Source organism: Ranitomeya variabilis, chromosome 8 (assembly GCF_051348905.1).
Source record: "Ranitomeya variabilis isolate aRanVar5 chromosome 8, aRanVar5.hap1, whole genome shotgun sequence".
Taxonomy (NCBI): domain Eukaryota; kingdom Metazoa; phylum Chordata; class Amphibia; order Anura; family Dendrobatidae; genus Ranitomeya; species Ranitomeya variabilis.
Window position 1 is genome coordinate 47730371 of NC_135239.1, and position 22046 is coordinate 47752416.

The following is a 22046-nucleotide window of genomic DNA, read 5'->3' on the forward strand; positions in this document are numbered from 1 at the left end:
ACTGAACATGGCCTAAAGAGGAGTTTGAATGGTTCGACCATCGAACACGAACCAAGGCAATGTGTCTGGTGCAGATTGCTCCAGTGATTCTAGTCGATCCCAGCCCCCTGGGGTTAGAGCATCATCATCGATCCTGTGGATCAGTGGTAAATGGATTGTGTCTCAATCAATATATATGTTGCAATGTTTAAAATGTGGAATCCCTACTAAAACTTTCCGTTAAAGTATAGTACGATGTTGGATTTTCAGGGTAGATTTTACATTTCCTACCCAACATTAGTTACCCTTTTTTCTTACTACCAAGCTAAGAGTATGAGCACTTTTCCTGCCGTAAACTGTAACGTTGCCAGAGGCCCCTATTCACCAGACGAAGGCCACAAGTGCTTTCTTTCAGCCTCCATCTGACGGGTATACACTTCATATACTGCTTTTTAACAGTTTATAAACGCACAACAGACTGCATTTTCCTATACAGCGGGAGCACTGGAAAAACAAAATGCCATTCGGCATGTGTCCTATCTGTTGGAGTTCAACGCTTCCTGTTGCTGGGAGTCGCCCATAGTGGTCCAAAAAGTGGCTAACCACTCATTAGTTATTTTTTGGAAAATTAACAAAATAACTATAGGTCATGGTGCTCCAAATCTGCACCATATGTTTTAATGAGGGGTTAAATCTGTAATATAATGCTTGTGGATTCTCTGAAAGGATAAGGGAATGTTCACACGGGGCAGACAACTTGGGGCTTTTGCAGTATCTGTCAATATACCGATCAGTTCACACGCTACAGTGCTTGTCAATATACCGATCAGTTCACACCCTCAGTACCTGTCAATATACCGATCAGTTCACACCCTCAGTACCTGTCAATATACCGATCAGTTCACACCCTCAGTACCTGTCAATATACCGATCAGTTCACACCCTCAGTACCTGTCAATATACCGATCAGTTCACACCCTCAGTACCTGTCAATACACCGATAAGTTCACACCCTCAGTACCTGTCAATATACCGATCAGTTCACACTCTGCAGTACCTGTCAATATACCGATCAGTTCACACGCTGCGGTACCTGTCAATATACCGATCAGTTCACACGCTGCGGTACCTGTCAATATACCGATCAGTTCACACTCTGCAGTACCTGTCAATATACCGATCAGTTCACACGCTGCGGTACCTGTCAATATACCGATCAGTTCACACCCCCAGTACCTGTCAATATACCGATCAGTTCACACCCTCAGTACCTGTCAATATACCGATCAGTTCACACCCTCAGTACCTGTCAATATACCGATCAGTTCACACCCTCAGTACCTGTCAATATACCGATCAGTTCACACCCTCAGTACCTGTCAATATACCGATCAGTTCACACTCTGCAGTACCTGTCAATATACCGATCAGTTCACACTCTGCAGTACCTGTCAATATACCGATCAGTTCACACGCTACAGTGCTTGTCAATATACCGATCAGTTCACACCCTCAGTACCTGTCAATATACCGATCAGTTCACACCCTCAGTACCTGTCAATATACCGATCAGTTCACACGCTGCGGTACCTGTCAATATACCGATCAGTTCACACCCTCAGTATCTGTCAATATACCGATCAGTTCACACCCTGCAGTACCTGTCAATATACCGATCAGTTCACACGCTGCGGTACCTGTCAATATACCGATCAGTTCAAACTCTGCAGTACCTGTCAATATACCGATCAGTTCACACGCTGCGGTACCTGTCAATATACCGATCAGTTCACACGCTGCGGTACCTGTCAATATACCGATCAGTTCACACCCTCAGTATCTGTCAATATACCGATCAGTTCACACCCTGCAGTACCTGTCAATATACCGATCAGTTCACACGCTGCGGTACCTGTCAATATACCGATCAGTTCAAACTCTGCAGTACCTGTCAATATACCGATCAGTTCACACGCTGCGGTACCTGTCAATATACTGAGTCATGACAGACAACAAACAAGCCACATCAGTACCGCACAATTGTGAGGCCGGGAACTTGCACGAGTCTTTTGCCTCAATACCCGGCACTGCCGCTGGCACTCGGGACCGGAGCTTTCAGCTGCATAGAAATACATGCAGCCGCACACTCCAGTCCCGAGTGCCGGTGGCAGTGCCGGGTATTGAGGTGCAAGACCCGGTCTAACGCAGATTTCTATCTATCTATTATCTATCTATCTATCTATCTATCTATCTAATGTCAAAGGAGGAGGTTGGACCAGAAATGACATCACAAATCTTTTTTTGTTCAATAGTAGATCTTTATTTAGCTTTCAAAAACACATACAAATCTGCATGAAAAAATGCCTAAAAAACCGCAGCAAATCCGACCTGCGTTTTCTGGCAAGAGAGGGAAAAATCTGCACAGAAAATTCCACAGACAAATCTGCAACGTGTGCACATCGCCTTACTGTAGCAGCAACGGTTCTAGAATCTTATTCACACGTTGCGGTTTGTCTCTCCTTGCGTTTATTGACCTGGCGATTCTCTTATTGGATTTATTGTCTTTTCTCCTGAGCAGTAAAAAAAGAAACGAAAAAACAAACAATTCATGGCAAACAGAATGACAACACGGAAATGTGAGCAAATGCGAAGTGTTGGTTCCACACACAACGGTTTTCTTTTTTTCCCCCCCGTAAGAGAAATACAATTGTTAGTAAGGAAAAACAGTCAAACAAAGGTTACTTATTAATATTTGGGGGGCGATTTTGTTTTTTCTATGGAAATAAAATGCAGCAAAAGTGTTGTGTGTGAACAAACCCTTAGGCCACATAGACGAACAGCGCTCCAACATTCTGGCTTCAATTTCCCGACTGATGTAAAAGTTGTAACATTTTAGTGCGGCCTTGAGTTGCGGCAACATTTTGAGACTTTAAAAAGTTTTTTACACCTGGAAAATCTTTGATGAATCTTCTCCTTTGTTCCTGATTCATCACTTGCGTTTTTTTTTAAGTCATGTTTCTTAATTTATTTTGTGATATTCATTGATTTTCCAAATTCGTCAAACTGAAGCGCGTAATTCATGAATTTTACGCAAAAATGCTCTTCGACTATTACCTTTTTTGAGCTTTATTACAGCAAAAAAAATCACTAAAAATGTTGCAAAAATTCCACATGTACAGAAAATCAATCTGGGTGGCGAAGGGGGAGGGGAGAGAAGGAGTACAGAGGTGCGAAATATTTTGCAGCTGCGAAATAATAAATCAACCTCAAACGAAAAGCTCCGCCGACATTGGCGAATATTAAAAAAACAAACAAATAAGTAAACACATAAAATAGACAAAAGTATAAACTAAAATAAGAATCTGGCACAAATAAAAAACTGAGCCCATCAGTCCCAGCAGCTTCTATGGTCTCCAGTCCTACAGTCACATCCTCCTATACACTGACATCTACAGAGGCCCGATGATGGCCAATCCTAGGGGAATGCTGCCCTCTAGTGGACAAAGCAGAACTGACAGCAATGATTACACTGGAGGCGGAAAAGGAAGTAGTGTGAGGAGGAGTGCTGCAGAGATGTCCGAGGCAGCGCAGGAGGAGGTCTCTGTGCTGTCAGCCATATACTGTGATCCCGGGGAGTGTGACGTCCTCTCATGCTCAGGTGACTGCACTGGATCTCTTATCTTAGTGATCTAGAGAGGAATCCATTGTGACAGCAGAGATAGTGCAGGGTGTGAGACTGTCAGCCACACAGGGAGTATTGGAGCCCTATGTCCCAGCAGGGCTCCTGTGTACTATGTATAAGTGATGGCAAACGTGTGAAGATTGGTGTTTACAGGCGGGATGTTATTTAGGGGTATCAGACTACGGGGGGCTGAATACAAATGCATGGCACAAATTCAGATTTAGATTTTTTTAATATTTTAAAAAACGTGTATGATTTCCTGAACACTTCGCAAATACTTGCTACTTTGTGTTGGTATGTCACATAAATCCCAATAAATTACATTTAAGATTGTGTGTGCAACATGAGAACATGTGCAAACATTCACAGGCTGTGAATACTTTTTTTGAGGCACTGTGTGTGTGTGTGTGTATATATATATATATATATATATATATATATATATATATATATATATATATATAATCTCCATATGTGCATTTGTTTCCTAAAGAGTATCCAATGTGCCATAAGGTGGCACGCCACACGTGTATTATTGGCCTTGAAGGGTTAATCCGAGAATTCAAAGTTATTTCCTACCCATAGACTAGAGGATAATATGGTGGCAGTTAGGAGTCTGACTGTCGGGACTCCCAATCAGGCCACCTTCACTCGTCCTCTTAAAAAAAAAAAAAAGTGTGTGCTGTCCGTGTGTATGTGTGTGCTATCTGTGGGCCCTCTGTGTATGTGTGTGCCGTCCGTGTGTGTGTATGCCGTCTGTGTGTATGTGTGTGCTATCTGTGTGTGTGTGGGCCCTCCGTGTGTGTGTGTGTGTGTGCGCCTGCCGTCCGTGTGTATGTGTGCCATTTGTGTGTATGTATGTGCCGTCTGTGTGTGGCTGCCGTCCGTGTGTGTGTATGTGTGGGCCCTCTGTGTGTATGTGTGTGCCATGTGTGGGCCCTCTGTGTGTATGTGTGTGCCATGTGTGGGCCCTCTGTGTGTATGTATGTGCCGTCTGTGTGTGGGCCCTCTGTGTGTATGTGTGTGCCATGTGTGGGCCCTCTGTGTGTATGTGTGTGCCATGTGTGGGCCCTCTGTGTGTATGTGTGTGCCATGTGTGGGCCCTCTGTGTGTATGTGTGTGCCATGTGTGGGCCCTCTGTGTGTATGTGTGTGCCATGTGTGGGCCCTCTGTGTGTATGTGTGTGCCATGTGTGGGCCCTCTGTGTGTATGTGTCTGCTGTTCGTGTGTATGTGTGGGCCCTCCATATGTATGTGTCTGCCGTCCGTGTGTATGTGTGTGCCATCTGTTGGCCGTCCGTGTGTGTCTGTGTCATGTGTGTGCCCTCCGTGTGTATGTGTGTGCCGTCCGTGTGTGTGTGCTATCTGTGGGCCCTCCTTGTGTATGTGTGTACCGTCTGCGGGCTGTCCGTGTGTATGTGTGGGCCCTCCATATGTATGTGTCTGCCGTCCGTGTGTATGTGTGTGCCATCTGTGGGCCATCCCTGTGTATATGTGTGCCGTCCGTGTGACATGCACAGGAATAGAATGCATAATAAAAATTACAATTTTTTATTTGTTAACCACTTCAGCCCTGGGACATTTTTCATTTTTGCGTTTCTGTTTTTTTGCTCCCCTTCTTCCCAGAGCCATAACTTTTTTATTTTTCCATCAATATTATGGCCATGTGAGGGCTTGTTTTTTTGCGGGAGGTGTTGTACTTTTGAACACTTCTGAAGAGCGGTAACTAGTGATGAGCGAGTATACTCATTGCTCGGGCTTTCCCTAGCATGTTCGGGGGTCCTCCAAGTATTTATGACTGCTCGAAGATTTCGTTTTCATCGCGGCAGCTGAATGATTTACAGCTATTAGCCAGCTTGATTACATGTGGGGATTGCCTAGCAACCAGGCAAACCCCACATGTACTCAGCCTGGGTAGTAGATGTAAATCATTCAGCTGCCGCGATGAAAACTAAATCTCCGAGCAGTCATAAATACTTGGAGGACCCCCGAGCATGCTAGGGAAAGCCCGAGCAACGAGTATACTCGCTCATCACTAGCGGTAACCTTACTGACGTCAACGCTGTTGAGAGCCGCCGGGTATCGTGCAGCACAGTGTAACCCGGCAACAGCCTTCTGCAAAGACTATAGAGCCTCAGAAAGGGATACTCCATTGCTGTCTGATAGACACCTCTCCATTACTAACATAAGGGCTTGATGGCAGCTGTGTTTTTGGACAATTCACAACTGACATCAACCCCAAGCCCCATAACCCGATTGCCAATGCACCAAGGCAGTTGGGAAGAGCAAAGGTGAAGCACCAAAATTGGAGCATGTCATGTCGTGCGCCACTTCTGGGGGGGAAGGGTGTTCTGCGGACAGGTATTTTTAGGCTGGGAAGGGCCCCAAAACTATGGACCTTACCAGCCTGATAATATAAGGGTATGTGCACACGTATTTTTTAGCTCTGCGAATTTTCCGTAGTGGATTTCATAAATCCGCAGGTAAAAGGCACTGCTTTTTACCTGTGGATTTACTGCGGAATTACCGCAGATTTTATGCGGATTCCACCTGCGGTTTTACACCTGCGGATTCTTATTATGGAGCAGGTGTAAACTGCTGCGGAATCCGCACAAAGAATTGACATGCTGCGGAATGTAACCCGCAGCGTTTCCGCCCGTTTTTTTCCGCAGCATGGGCACTGTGGATTGCGTTTTCCATAGGTTTACATGGTACTGTAAACGCATGGAAAGCTGCTGCAGATCCGCAGCAAAATCCACAACGTGTGCTCATATTAACCCCTCTGTGACCTTGGACGTACTATCCCGTCGAGGTGACCTGGGCCTATCTGACCCTCGACGGGATAGTACGTCATAGCCGATCGGCCGCGCTCACGGGGGGAGCGCGGCCGATCGCGGCCGGGTGTCAGCTGACTATCGCAGCTGACATCCGGCACTATGTGCCAGGAGCGGTCACGGACCGCCCCCGGCACATTAACCCCCGGCACACCGCGATCAAACATGATCGCGGTGTACCGGCGGTATAGGGAAGCATCGCGCAGGGAGGGGGCTCCCTGCGGGCTTCCCTGAGACCCCCGGAGCAACGCGATGTGATCGCGTTGCTCTGAGGGTCTCCTACCTCCCTCCTCGCCGCAGGTCCCGGATCCAAGATGGCCGCGGCATCCGGGTCCTGCAGGGAGGGAGGTGGCTTACCGAGTGTCTGCTCAGAGCAGACGCTTGGTAAGCCTGCAGCCCTGCACAGCAGATCGCAGATCTGGCAGAGTGCTGTGCACACTGCCAGATCAATGATCTGTGATGTCCCCCCCTGGGACAAAGTAAAAAAGTAAAAAAAAAAATTCCCCACATGTGTATAAAAAAAAAATAAAAAAAATATCCTAAATAAAGAAAAAAAAATAAAAATTATTCCCATAAATACATTTCTTTAGCTAAATAAAATAAAAAAAACAATAAAAGTACACATATTTAGTATCGCCGCGTCCGTAACGACCCGACCTATAAAACTGGCCCACTAGTTAACCCCTTCAGTAAACACCGTAAGAAAAAAAAAAAAAAAACGAGGCAAAAAACAACGCTTTATTACCATACCGCCGAACAAAAAGTGGAATAACACGCGATCAAAAAGACGGATATAAATAACCATGGTACCGCTGAAAACGTCATCTTGTCCCGCAAAAAACGAGCCGCCATATAGCATCATCAGCAAAAAAATAAAAAAGTTATAGTCCTGAGAATAAAGCGATACCAAAATAATTATTTTTTCTATAAAATAGTTTTTATCGTATAAAAGCGCCAAAACATAAAAAAATGATATAAATGAGATATCGCTGTAATCGTACTGACCCGACGAATAAAACTGCTTTATCAATTTTACCAAACACGGAACGGTATAAACGCCTCCCCCAAAAGAAATTCATGAATAGCTGGTTTTTGATCACTCTGCCTCACAAAAATCGGAATAAAAAGCGATCAAAAAATGTCACGTGTCCGAAAATGTTACCAATAAAAACGTCAACGCGTCCCGCAAAAAACAAGATCTCACATGACTCTGTGGACTCAAATATGGAAAAATTACAGCTCTCAAAATGTGGTAACGCAAAAAATATTTTTTGCAATGAAAAGCGTCTTTCAGTGTGTGACGGCTGCCAATCATAAAAATCTGCTAAATAACCCGCTATAAAAGTAAATCAAACCCCCCTTCATCACCCGCTTAGTTAGGGAAAAATAAAAAAATTTAAAAAATGTATTTATTTCCATTTTCCCATTAGGGTTAGGGCTAGAGTTAGGACTAGAGTTAGGGCTAGGGTTAGGGCTAGGGTTAGGGTTAGGGCTAGGGTTAGGGCTAGGGTTGGGGCTAGGGTTAGGGCTAGAGTTAGGACTAGGGTTAGGGCAAGGGTTAGGGCTAGGGTTGGGGCTAGGGTTAGGGCTAGAGTTAGGACTAGAGTTAGGGCTAGGGTTAGGGCAAGGGTTAGGACTAGGGTTAGGGCTAGGGTTGGGGCTAGGGTTAGGGCTAGGGTTAGGGTTGGGGATAGGGTTAGGGCTAGGGTTAGGGCTAGGGTTGGGGATAGGGTTAGGGCTAGGGTTATTGCTAGGGTTAGGGCTAGGGTTAGGGTTGGAGCTACAGTTAGAGTTGGGGCTAAAGATAGGGTTAGGGTTTGGATTACATTTACGGTTGGGAATAGGGTTGGGTGTGTCTGGGTTAGAGGAGTGGTTAGGGTTACCGTTGGGATTAGGGTTAGGGATGTGTTTGGATTAGGGTTTCAGTTATAATTGGGGGGTTTCCACTGTTTAGGCACATCAGGGGCTCTCCAAACGGGACATGGCATCCGATCTGAATTCCAGCCAATTCTGCGTTGAAAAAGGAAAACAGTGCTCCTTCCCTTCAGAGCTCTCCCGTGTGCCCAAACAGGGGTTTACCCCAACATATTGGGTATCAGCGTACTCAGGACAAATTGGACATCATCTTTTGGGGTCCAATTTCTCCTGCTACCCTTGGGAAAATACAAAACTGGGGGCCAAAAAATAAGTTTTGTGGGAAAAAAAAGATTTTTTATTTTCACGGCTCTGCGTTGTAAACTGTAGTGAAACACTTGGGGGTTCAAAGTTCTCACAACACATCTAGATAAGTTACTTTGGGGGTCTAGTTTCCAATATGGGGTCACTTGGGGGGGGTTTGTACTGTTTGGGTACATCAGGGGCTCTGCAAATGCAACGTGACGCCTGCAGACCAATCCATTTAAGTCTGCATTCCAAATGACGCTCCTTCCCTTCCGAGCTCTGTCATGCACCCAAACAGTGGTTCCCCCCCACATATGGGGTATCAACGTACTCAGGACAAATTGGACAACAACTTTTGGAGCCCAATTTATCCTGATACCCTTGTGAAAATACAAAACTGGGGGCTAAAAAATCATTTTTGTGAAAAAAAAAAGAATTTTTATTTTCACGGCTCTTCGTTATAAACTGTAGTGAAACACTTGGAGGTTCAAAGTTCTCACAACACATCTAGATAAGTTCCTTGGGAGGTCTAGTTTCCGATATGGGGTCACTTGTGGGGGGTTTGTACTGTTTGGGTACATCAGGGGCTCTGCAAATGCAACGTGACGCCTGCAGACCAATCCATTTAAGTCTGCATTCCAAATGGCACTCCTTCCCTTCCGAGCTCTGTCATGCGCCCAAACAGTGGTTCTCTCCCACATATGGAGTATCAGCGTACTCAGGACAAATTGATCAACAACTTTTGGGGTCCAATTTATCCTGATACCCTTGTGAAAATACAAAACTGGGGGCTAAAAAATCATTTTTGTGAAAAAAAAAAAATAATTTTTATTTTCATGGCTCTGCGTTATAAACTGTAGTGAAACACTTGGGGGTTCAAAGTTCTCACAACACATCTAGATAAGTTCCTTGGGGGGTCTAGTTTCCAATATGGGGTCACTTGTGGGGGGTTTGTACTGTTTGGGTACATCAGGGGCTCTGCAAATTCAACGTGACGCCTGCAGACCAATCCATTTTAGTCTGCATTCCAAATGACACTCCTTCCCTTCCGAGCTCTGTCATGCACCCAAACAGTGGTTCCCCCCCACATATGGGGTATCAGCGTACTCAGGACAAATTGGACAACAAAGTTTGGGGTCCAATTTATCCTGATACCCTTGTGAAAATACAAAACTGGGGGCTAAAAATCATTTTTGTGAAAAAAAAAAAATAATTTTTATTTTCATGGCTCTGCGTTATAAACTGTAGTGAAACACTTGGGGGTTCAAAGCTATCAAAACACATCTAGATAAGTTCCTTAGGGGGTCTACTTTCCAAAATGGTGTCACTTGTGGGGTTTTTTAATGTTTAGGTACATCAGGGGCTCTCCAAACGCAACATGGCATCCCATCTTAATTCCAGTCAATTTTGCATTGAAAAGTAAAATAGCGCTCCTTCCCTTCCGAGCTCTGCTATGCGCCCAAACAGTGGTTTACCCCCACATATGGGGTATCGTCGTACTCAGGACAAATTGCACAACAACTTTTGTGGTCTAATTTCTTCTCTTACCCGTGGGGAAATAAAAAAATGGGGGCGAAAAGATCATTTTTGTGAAAAAATATGATTTTTATTTTTACGGCTCTGCATTATAAACTTCTGTGAAGCACTTGTTGGGTCAAAGTGCTCAACACACATCTAGATAAGTTCCTTAAGGGGTCTACTTTCCAAAATGGTGTCACTTGTGGGGGGTTTCAATGTTTAGGCACATCAGGGGCTCTCCAAACGCAACATGGCGTCCCATCTCAATTCCAGTCAATTTTGCATTGAAAAGTCAAATGGCGCTCCTTCCCTTCCGAGCTCTGCCCTGCGCCCAAACAATGGTTTACACCCACATATGGGGTATCAGCGTACTCAGGACAAATTGCACAACAATTTTTGGGGTCCAATTTCTTCTCTTACCCTTGGGAAAATAAAAAATTGGGGGCGAAAAGATCATTTTTGTGAAAAAATATGATTTTTTATTTTTACGGCTCTGCATTATAAACTTCTGTGAAGCACTTGTTGGGTCAAAGTGCTCACCACACATCTAGATAAGATCCTTAGGGGGTCTACTTTCCAAAATGGTGTCACTTGTGGGGGGTTTCAATGTTTAGGCACATCAGGGGCTCTCCAAATGCAACATGGCGTCCCATCTCAATTCCAGTCAATTTTGCATTGAAAAGTCAAATGGCGCTCCTTTCCTTCCGAGCTCTGCCCTGCGCCCAAACAATGGTTTACACCCACATATGGGGTATCAGCGTACTCAGGATGAATTGTACAACAAATTTTGGGGTCTATTTTCTCCTGTTACCCTTGGTAAAATAAAACAAATTGGAGCTGAAACAAATTTTGTGTGAAAAAAAGTTAAATGTTTATTTTTATTTAAACATTCCAAAAATTCCTGTGAAACACCTGAAGGGTTAATAAACTTCTTGAAAGTGGTTTTGAGTACCTTGAGGGGTGCAGTTTTTAGAATGGTGTCACACTTGGGTATTTTCTATCATATAGACCCCTCAAAATGACTTCAAATGAGATGTGGTCCCTAAAAAAAAATGGTGTTGTAAAAATGAGAAATTGCTGGTCAACTTTTAACCCTTATAACTCCGTCACAAAAAAAAATTTTGGTTCCAAAATTGTGCTGATGTAAAGTAGACATGTGGGAAATGTTACTTATTAAGTATTTTGCGTGACATATGTCTGTGATTTAAGGGCATAAAAATTCAAAGTTGGAAAATTGCGAAATTTTCAAAATTTTCGCCAAATATTCGTTTTTTTCACAAATAAACGCAAGTTATATCGAAGAAATTTTACCACTATCATGAAGTACAATATGTCACGAGAAAACAATGTCAGAATCGCCAAGATCCGTTGAAGCGTTCCAGAGTTATAACCTCATAAAGGGACAGTGGTCAGAATTGTAAAAATTGGCCCGGTCATTAACGTGCAAACCACCCTTGGGGGTGAAGGGGTTAATATGAAAAAAAGGAGCAGAAACATCCATGACCACATTATTATTTATATAAAATTGAAACTTTATTAAATACTTACAACTCAATAGTATCACAATAATGACATAAATACTGCGGTGAGTGCTGTACGCACTCCGCAAGAACAAGGAGGCAACAAACAAAGGGACGTGATGATAGCCAAGTACAGTAGGGGGAAGCACATATAAATAAATGTGCCCCTAAACTCTCTTGCCCATTAGAGTGCCCAGCCCATACGGTATGACAAGCAAGGTCCTTGCGGTATCCTAATCACATCTAATACAGGGCTCTGATGCCAAACAGGCACCAAACATTAAATCAGGCTTACCCATAATGGATGCTTGAAAAGGGTTCCCCCTCGTGACGTGGCTCCCCTGGACGCGCGTTTCGTGTGACCGCTTTCTCAGCAGGGTTAGTGTGTAGCCATTCTTGTGCCGTTTAAATATTAAAAAGACCGGAAGTGGAGCTGGTATTGCGGCGCATGCGCGGTGGCGTCCGGGGCGCGTCATAGCCTAGACCGTCACAGCAGGGCGAGCATAGGGGGAAAACACCTCCCATAGACGTCATATGATGCTCGCGCTGCCAGTAAGGACGGACGCAGCAAAGAACGCACTCCCCGGGCGGCAGCGGGCATGCGCTCACCAAACGTCCATTTTTAGGAAGATCACAGCGTCGGCCATATTTTCAGAGAACCAAAGGGCTGGATGTCTCAGTCCACCATGTAAGTGTACTAAATATGATGTATCATTGCGCACACGTGATATAATAATATATGGGGCAGACAGGGAGTATAGTATACCTCTGTGCTCCTAACGTAAGTGTGAAATTAAAACATAGATCAATATCAACAAGTGCATAAAGTGACAAGTGCATAGTACGAATATAATATATATATGAAAAATACAAAATTAAATATAAAAATATATAGGATTAAGAAATTTGGCACTCCGATCTTCTTAAATAGATCATCAGTTGCTCCTTTATATTCTTTATTTCTTCACCAAACTACGAAGTGATAATATTGCATGGAGACAGGAAACATCATACCGCCCAAATAGTATCAATGGCCATTGACATATACAAATGAACTAAAATAAAAAACAAACACAAGAACAATTAATAAAACAATTAAAACAGAATGGTGATTTGGCTCAGGAGTAGAAAATATGCAAAGGGCAAAAAACTACCCTGTCATTAAATATCAACTATCAAATTTCCCACTGCTACACAAGCGCAACGAGACAGAAGGATGTAAAATAATGTAATTTCCAGGCTCTTCAGAGGAAAGGGGCGAAACTCAATTTTTCATTCAGCCCCTTTGGGGCTACCGTGTCAAGGGTGACAATCCACCTACACTCGTGCTGTGCAAGTGCAAGATCGGAGTGCCAAGTTTCTCAATCCTATATATTTTTATATTTAATTTTGTATTTTTCATATATATATTATATTCGTACTATGCACTTGTCACTTTATGCACTTGTTGATATTGATCTATGTTTTAATTTCACACTTACGTTAGGAGCACAGAGGTATACTATACTCCCTGTCTGCCCCATATATTATTATATCACGTGTGCGCAATGATACATCATATTTAGTACACTTACATGGTGGACTGAGACATCCAGCCCTTTGGTTCTCTGAAAATATGGCCGACGCTGTGATCTTCCTAAAAATGGACGTTTGGTGAGCGCATGCCCGCTGCCGCCCGGGGAGTGCGTTCTGTGCTGCGTCCGTCCTTACTGGCAGCGCGAGCATCATATGACGTCTATGGGAGGTGTTTTCCCCCTATGCTCGCCCTGCTGTGACGGTCTAGGCTATGACGCGCCCCGGACGCCACCGCGCATGCGCCGCAATACCAGCTCCACTTCCGGTCTTTTTAATATTTAAACGGCACAAGAATGGCTACACACTAACCCTGCTGAGAAAGCGGTCACGCGAAACGCGCGTCCAGGGGAGCCACGTCACGAGGGGGAACCCTTTTCAAGCATCCATTATGGGTAAGCCTGATTTAATGTTTGGTGCCTGTTTGGCATCAGAGCCCTGTATTAGATGTGATTAGGATACCGCAAGGACCTTGCTTGTCATACCGTATGGGCTGGGCACTCTAATGGGCAAGAGAGTTTAGGGGCACATTTATTTATATGTGCTTCCCCCTACTGTACTTGGCTATCATCACGTCCCTTTGTTTGTTGCCTCCTTGTTCTTGCGGAGTGCGTACAGCACTCACCGCAGTATTTATGTCATTATTGTGATACTATTGAGTTGTAAGTATTTAATAAAGTTTCAATTTTATATAAATAATAATGTGGTCATGGATGTTTCTGCTCCGTTTTTTCATATTAATCTTTGCTTGGAGCTATTCCTTTTTGCAGACGCCCGGTGGGTGTGTAGAGGGAGCTTATGAGGTTCGCTCCCCAGTACTATCTATAGTAGTGTTTCAGTATTTTTCAATTAACGTGTGCACATAGCCTAAGCCCACAGCTGTCTGCTTTACCTTTGCTTGTTATCAAAAATAGGGGGGACCCCATGTTATTTTACTTATTTATTTGGTTAATAAATGTAGTGCAAGGTACACACGTGTGGCCCTAATTATATGTCTCACGGATATCTATCTAGCTGTCTGTTTGCACACCTTTACCACCTAAATATCTATAATTTCTATTCTGTATTCTATTCCAGTACGTGGCACACAGACGGTGCACAGATGTCACCTTTATGTCATCAGTGTGCAGTACTTATTGTCAGCCATAATGCCGTAAAAAAGCAGACATGTGCGCAGCCCCGTAGTTTATAATGGGTCTACATGTGTAAGTGACACCACACGCACCGGAAACGTGGGCGTGTGAAGGGGGCCTAATTCCAAGGAAAGTGCTTCAGGACTCCGGAGCAGAAGGACAGGAACCGCGCACAAGTACAGAGCAGTGGATAGGGAATTAGTACATTCTGGAAATATGAGCTTTCACATTAGTTTTTAGTAGTGTCCTAATATTTAATCCTTTCATGGCCAGGTAATCTTCATTTTTGAACTGGAAAAGGAATGGTAATTTAAACTTTTAATTTTTTAACATTTTTTTATTTATTTATTATTTTTACTTTCCGTAGGCGACTAGAACCTGTAAAGCCAGCCCCCTTCTCTACAAAGCCAGCCCCCTTCTCTATATTAGCTGTGACAGAGAAAAGGTTTGGCTTAGCTATTCAGACATGAAGTTCTGCATATCACATTGATTAACTTATAAATTTAAGCACAATTGTTCTGAAATAACAATAGCTTAATAGAATATGTAAATAATATGCTAAAAACCCTGCTACAAAATGCTTGTACAGAAATAACACTGGTTAAATGACTCTTCCCATCTTATATGAAACAAAGGATTCGAGATTGCTTCTAAGTGACCACCTGGCTCCTGAAACAAGCTCTGGGGGCCACAAACCTATATTAGCTACTAACCCATTTCAAAAACCTTGCGCTATTGCTTGTTATTTTTTAATGCCATTCCTGAGGGTTGAACTAAGCCTGGATATTGTTTCTTTCTGTCCCTCCCACATCATTTCCTGTAGAGGGCAAAGAAATAACCCACACTCCCCTCAACAACATAAGTAGTCCATGATGTCACTACCCACTGAACTGAGGTCATCCCAGAGTCCCAATTCCACTTACCTTGGCTAAGAGACTGGACCTGGAAAGTATGGTACATATAGCAAACAGAACGTCTTCATCTTGTGATAGGTCTTAGAGTGCTGTTCCCATCATCTTAGATTAATGTTATTTGTTTAGTGCTCGTAAAAACAAACAATTTTCCAATTTACCGTTTGTTAAAATTTGCAGCCGTTCTTGAGATATTAACGCTTTTGTTTACAGCGGTGGTCGGTCTCCTAGGCAACAGACTGCAAACAAAAGAAAAGTGTCATTATCTCGAGAACGGCTGCAAATTTTAACACGCAGTAAATTGCAAAAGTGCTTCTTTTTAAGAGCTCTATCTGACAATATATCCATCTATAAAGATGGGAATAACCCTAAAGAAGTTTATGCCTTTCTCTCCGACCTCTTTCCCTACTGTGCCTTCTTAATGTCACAATGTTTATCTAAAATGTCAAAAAACAATAATTACAAAAAAAAGTCACAGAATGGAGTTTGTAAGTTTTATATAACCCTTACCTGTTCCGTAATTATTTGTGTCTGGGTGCCCCCTAACCAAAGATAAAAGCTTTAGGAAAATGTAATTTGTCCTTTTGATGTCTGGGCATTGCATTGTGGCTGATCGGGGGCCCGTGTTTTCTAGAGCGTGGCATAACCGTAATGATCCAGACCAACGTACGGAGGATAGCGGAATCCGAAATCCGGCTACGTCTTGTGTTTGATCTGCCGGTTGCATATCCGACCTGCCCGCCGAATCTGTCTGTCAGCAGCGAAGAACTCACCAGGGCCCAGTGTAACGAGCTGAGAGACAGATTACTTGAGCAGGCCCGCCAGCGTCTCTCCGCACCCATGATACATGACTTGGTCTTGTGGACGCAGCAGAATTTTAACAGTGTAATTGGGAATTCCATCCGAGATGAAACGCTCCTTCCGTCGGTGATGACTGACGATGGGACGTGGACGGCGCTTTTACATTTAGATCACATGAGAGCCAAGAACAAATACATCAAAACTGTAGAAAAATGGACGTCGGATTTAGAACTGACTGGGAAACTAATGTTCGTGGGCAAGATAATACTGATCCTTCTGCAAGGGGACAGACGGAATATTCGGGTGAGTAGGAACGAGAACGCCTTATATCTTCACCTGTACAATGTTTTATAGACATGTCCGACCTTGATCCGAGTGTCAGAACAAAATCGTCAATTCAAGTCTATGGGACTGTGAAAATAAAATCGGACTGCACTCTGATGACATCTGAGTGTGGTCCGATTTTCACAGACTGTTAGAAAGGTGAAGGAGAAACTTTTTTTTTCTGCACATATGACTCTCGGACCACAGTCTGATCAAAATAACCTGTGTTTTTTTTTTTCCTCGTATGTGAAAAATACCGATAATTTCATATATTTCTGCATTGAATATAATTAGACATACATTAATGAGTCTGATTGTTATCTAAATCCCAATTATTGAGAAACACAACGTAAGAATTCTTGGCCGAGCGTTCATGTGTTCTCTGATGGAAGGGTAAAGTTAGGCGCTGCGAGACTCCACTATCTGCGGGACAACAAAAAGGTCAAGGATCTGACCTGCCCAATTCTCATCTCCTCCTAATCATGGGGAATCGGGTGTCCCCCAATACACATCGTGGTTAGCCGATCTGATTTATATTGGTGGGTTATGATGATATTTGTCAGGTTTTTGCTAGCCAAACAACATAATGTAGATACATAGACCCTGATTCTAGTGATGTGTCACTTACTAGGCTGCTTGCTGTAGTTTAAAATAAAAAAATGACCAATATCCTATGGATCGCTATGGGTTTTCACCTAGCCCTCAAGATAAATGGTGTACAGCCTACCTTCTATGACCTGAATTTGGTTTCTCCATTGTGTAATGTAAATCATTATTTTATCTTATTTTTGTATTCCTCTTGTAGGAATATATGGTTCTACAAAAAACATGTAAAATTGATATTGATTCAAGTGGAAAGAAATGTAAAGAAAAAATGATGAGCGTTTTGTGTGAAGTTAAATTACCTCCTGAACATAAAAGGTGCGTAAAACAATGCTAGAATTGTGATGGCTTTTGTAAAGTTAATTAAAGAGCTGCATAAGCAGCAACACAGGTAAAACAAAGAGTAATATACACTCATCCATATATTCTCTGCACTTGTGAAGGTGGAGAAGATGCCGAACACCCTCCTGTCATTGTATCTAATGGATGAGCAGGGTTAACAGTAAGGCTAGCCCATGTTTTGGGGAGGAGTAAGTGAGCACTAGGAGGTAGTTCCTGTTTATCAGTTAGTTCCAGTTCTGCGAGAGACGGAAGAGTTGCCAGTTGTATGGAGTGTGTGCAAAGAAGAGCAGAATCACAGAATGTAGTACGATCCTTCACTATCAAGCAACAGAGACTAGTGATTGACTGCCATCCATCTGCCTTCCATCTGGTATAAATAAGTGCACTTTCATCACATAACAATCTATATTAAAAATAATTATTAGTAATCTTGCAATTTTCACACCGGCCACTGGAGCTTTTTTAGGCTCTAACTTCCTGTGGCTTTTGGAAACAACACATGTACATTAGCAGCAATGATCAGACTCTGATCCTGTCTATTGTATTTTTGCATCTAATGAGCGTGTGCAAAGGTCATTGTGAAGGGAGGAGGGTCAGCTGTGACATCACCTGAAAAAAAAGCCCCAGTGGCCGGTATGAAAATTGCCAGATTACTAATTTTGTATTTTAATAAAGATCGTGATATGGGAAAATAAATGCCAACATTTTTTAAGAATGCATGTAACCCAAAATTATGTTTTAAACAATAGGTAACTTTCTGATCAAATCTTCCTTCCCTTTTGTGGAACTTTTAATTTGTGTTCCATCAATTATTTGTATATTGATGTGATAATTTTTTTATTTTATCTTTTTTATTATCTTTAATTTCAATGTCATGTGTTTGATTATAGTTTCATTAACCAGTCTTTAATATATTAAATTACTTTTTTTTTTTTTTTTAAGTTCATCTATTTCTTTTTTTCTATTTAGTAAACCTTTCCCGAGGGAGTCCATATTGGTAGATTAACGGTTCCTTTCTTTGTCTGTATATTCAAAATCATAAGTCTGTACAAGTATAGGCGTTAGGCACTTCACAAGTGCATTAGAAACACTAAAGACAGGTGGTGGGTGATGCCAGAGACACTCAGTTAGCACATGAGCATGCTCAGATAACACCTTATACGAGCACGTTCAGTCCTCACTAGTGGTAGAATAATGGCCTGTTTAGACAGGCCGATCAGAATTCTGTGCACACAGAACAATCAATAAAACGATTGTTCTGTGCATGTAGACTATTATTATCATCTATTTACACAATGATTTTAATGCTGACAAAAATGATCCGTACTCCAGGCAAATAAAAATTTTGCTCATTTGTTGTGCGATTGCCGTTATGTTCACTTAAGTCAATAATCGGCAAATTAATTTTATAACACACTCATTCCCAATTACCAACACATCTAAGCCTTTATCTTCCTGTCGTATCTGACTTTCCTGCATCAGTAATACCTCACCCACTATTTGTAGTGAGATGACTCTGCTCATTCTATCCCAGTCTATACAGAAAAGCTGGCAAGTGAGCTCTAGAAAGTACCAACTTATAGTGACTCTTCTTCTGATGGAATGAAAATTGAAATATGTAAATTTTTATGCGGATAGTAACAAATAAAGTTAATATGAATACCTGAAATGTCATTTATTGATGATTTATTCTTTCAAAGAAGCAAGAATCAGGTGAATTTTGTCATAATTATGTTGCAGATTTTCAGCGTTTGAAGTAAAGGAGTATTCATCAGTTAGTGAATTAGAGGAAGAGTTCAAAATGGCCGGACTGTCCAATATTTTCACAGAATACGTGATGGGTCTATTTTAACGCTTCATACAAAAGAAAAAAAACCGAAGAAATGTAGAAGAAAGAAAGTTAAAAAAACTCGGTAGTTTAAGACTGATCAATAAGATGTTTATTTTATTTGCTTTTTAAAGAAAATAATAAAATAAAAAATGGAATAAAAGAAATGAATTCCCAACATATTATTTTCTTTCACCATCGTCTGACTGCAGAAATGTTTCCTCCTCCGTGTCATGACTGAGGACGGGGCGGTTCTGGCTCCGTCCTGGTCAGGTCAGGGTTAAGTTTGTCCGCCTCTCTTTGGTTCTGGGGCGGCTATTTAATGCTGGTGGTTCCTGGGTCCAGTGTCGGTGATACTTCTGTTTACTCGGCTAGAGATTGCTGACCCAGGTTACTCGTCTGTAATCGCTGTCATGTGTGAGTTTCGCTGTGTATAACCCGGTTTGTCTCTTTACTACTGACTCTGTCTTCCCACTCGGTACTGCTTTGTCCCTCCTGGTGTTCTGACCCCTTGGCTCGTCCCTGTTTACTCATCTGTCTTGCCCCTGTTTACCTCATACTTGTCCGGCTTCTGACCCTTGGCTTTGCTTTGACTTTGTTATTCGGTTTGCGCACCTTTCTCCGCACCATGGTCGGCTTTCCGGCCACCCCCGGTGGTCACGTGACCGGCTTAGCTCCACCCCTGGCGATCACGTGACCGGCCTAGCTCAGGTCCTGTGCGCTCTGCACACCTCGGTCTTCTCACTCCTTGTTCATCGGCTCGTGATCCCAGCTAGCGCCCCTGGCTTTAACCCCGGTGACACTATCCCCATGTCACTACACTCCTGATATGTAGACCATAGAAACAGGGCTGTGGAGTCGGAGTTGTGGAGTCATAGCCAATTTTGGTGGAGTTGGTGTCATGGAAAATGAGGAGTCGTAGTCGGAGGTTTGGCATACTGACTGACCCTGGCAGGGCTGTGGAGTCAGAGTCGTGGAGTTGGAGTCGGTTTCATGGAAATTGAGGAGTCGGAGGTTTGGCTTACCGACTCCACAGCCCTGCATACAAAGCCACATATAATAATAATATAATAATAATTTTTATTTATATAGCGCCAACATATTCCGCAGCGCTTTACAACTTATAGAGGGGACTTGTACAGACAATAGACATTACAGCATAACAGAAATCACAGTTCAAAATAGATACCAGGAGGAATGAGGGCCCTGCTCGCAAGCCTACAACCTATGAGGAAAAGGGGAGACACGAGAGGTGGATGGTAACAATTGCTTTAGTTATTTGGACCAGCCATAGTGTAAGGCTCGGGTGTTCATGTAAAGCTGCATGACCCAGTTAACTGCCTAAGTATGTAGCAGTACAGACACAGAGGGCTATTAACTGCATAAAGTGTATGAGAACATGATGCAAGGAACCTGATTGTGTTTTGTTTTTTTTTCTATTTTTAATAGGCCACACAGGGATAGTTAGGTTAATGCGTTGAGGCGGTAGGCCAGTCTGAACAAATGCGTTTTTAGGGCACGCTTAAAACTGTGGGGATTGGGGATTAATCGTATGTGTAACCTAGGTAGTGCATTCCAAAGAATCGGCGCAGCACGTGTAAAGTCTTGGAGACGGGAGTGGGAGGTTCTGATTATTGAGGATGCTAACCTGAGGTCATTAGCGGAGCGGAGGGCACGGGTAGGGTGGTAGACTGAGACCAGAGAGGAGATGTAGGGTGGTGCTGAGCCATGGAGTGCTTTGTGGATGAGGGTAGTAGTTTTGTACTGGATTCTGGAGTGGATGGGTAGCCAGTGTAATGACTGGCACAAGGTAGAGGCATCGGTGTAACGGTTGGTGAGGAATATGATCCTGGCAGCAGCATTCAGGACAGATTGGAGGGGGGATAGTTTGGTAAGAGAAAGGCCGATTAGTAGAGAGTTACAATAGTCCAGACGGGAATGAATTAAGAGAAACAGTCAGAGTTTTTGCAGAGTCGAAAGTAAGAAAAGGGCGAATTCTAGAAATGTTTTTGAGATGCAGATAAGAAGAGCGAGCCAGTGATCGGATGTGGGGGGTGAATCCAATGCTATAGACGATTGTGGAAGGCAGCAAGATGTGAATGACACCTGTTTCACTGCAAGATTTCTATAAGATTATTTCAGGAGATTGAAGAAGACCAAGAACATCAACAAGTATTTATTTCCTACTCATTGTAAGCTTTATAAGCAAGGAAAAAAATGTTGGGTTCCCATGGAGCTGTGTTCCTCTGAGCATTTTGCTCCATCCTGGGGAGATTGCCAAAAAAGTGATTTCCCGCTGCCCCTTTACAAATGCTTGTCTGGTCCTGGTCTCCGCTTACTGGTCCGATCTAAACAGTTAATGACCCAATCGCTGGCTCCAGTAGGGATCGAGTAAGCATCAGAATGGGAATAGTAGGGGAATCAGGGAGAGTGAGTATGACTTATATTTTTAGCCAGTCTGCTCCCCTTAAAAATATCTTTTTCTGCTGGACAACTCCTGAAAGTTTTATTTTGACCTGAAGAGACCAGTATAAACCATATCAAATCAAAGTACTTGATCTCCAGAACCAATACTAGAAACATTAAGGTCTGTGGTCCTATTCTCCTTAAAAAAAAAAAAACTTATTTTTTTTCCTAAATTTCACAGATCAGCACCAAGTCAGATTTAGTGGAATTCAATTAAAAAATCCCGTCAGAGAAGAGGAAAATTGGGACTAGCATTTCTAGCCGAATTCTAGCATCGACCTGTGCTACCTTTTTCTCTAAGTGACCATGAACATGTAGAACGTATCTCTCCCTTTATACTTCTAATTTCCTATGTTAACCCTTTAAAGGGAATC

The 22046-nt window shown here is 42.8% G+C and overlaps 1 protein-coding gene across 1 annotated transcript; it reads left to right on the top strand.

Moving 5' to 3' along the window:
* The first annotated feature begins 3381 nt into the window (after positions 1-3381).
* On the top strand, positions 3382-19373 carry RWDD3 (RWD domain containing 3). The gene is made up of 4 exons (XM_077278631.1): positions 3382-3637; positions 15943-16412; positions 17239-17354; positions 19119-19373. Exons 1-4 carry the CDS (start codon positions 3442-3444, stop codon positions 19228-19230), a joined length of 894 nt encoding a protein of 297 aa, XP_077134746.1. The 5' UTR covers positions 3382-3441; the 3' UTR covers positions 19231-19373.
* The last annotated feature ends 2673 nt before the right edge of the window (positions 19374-22046 follow it).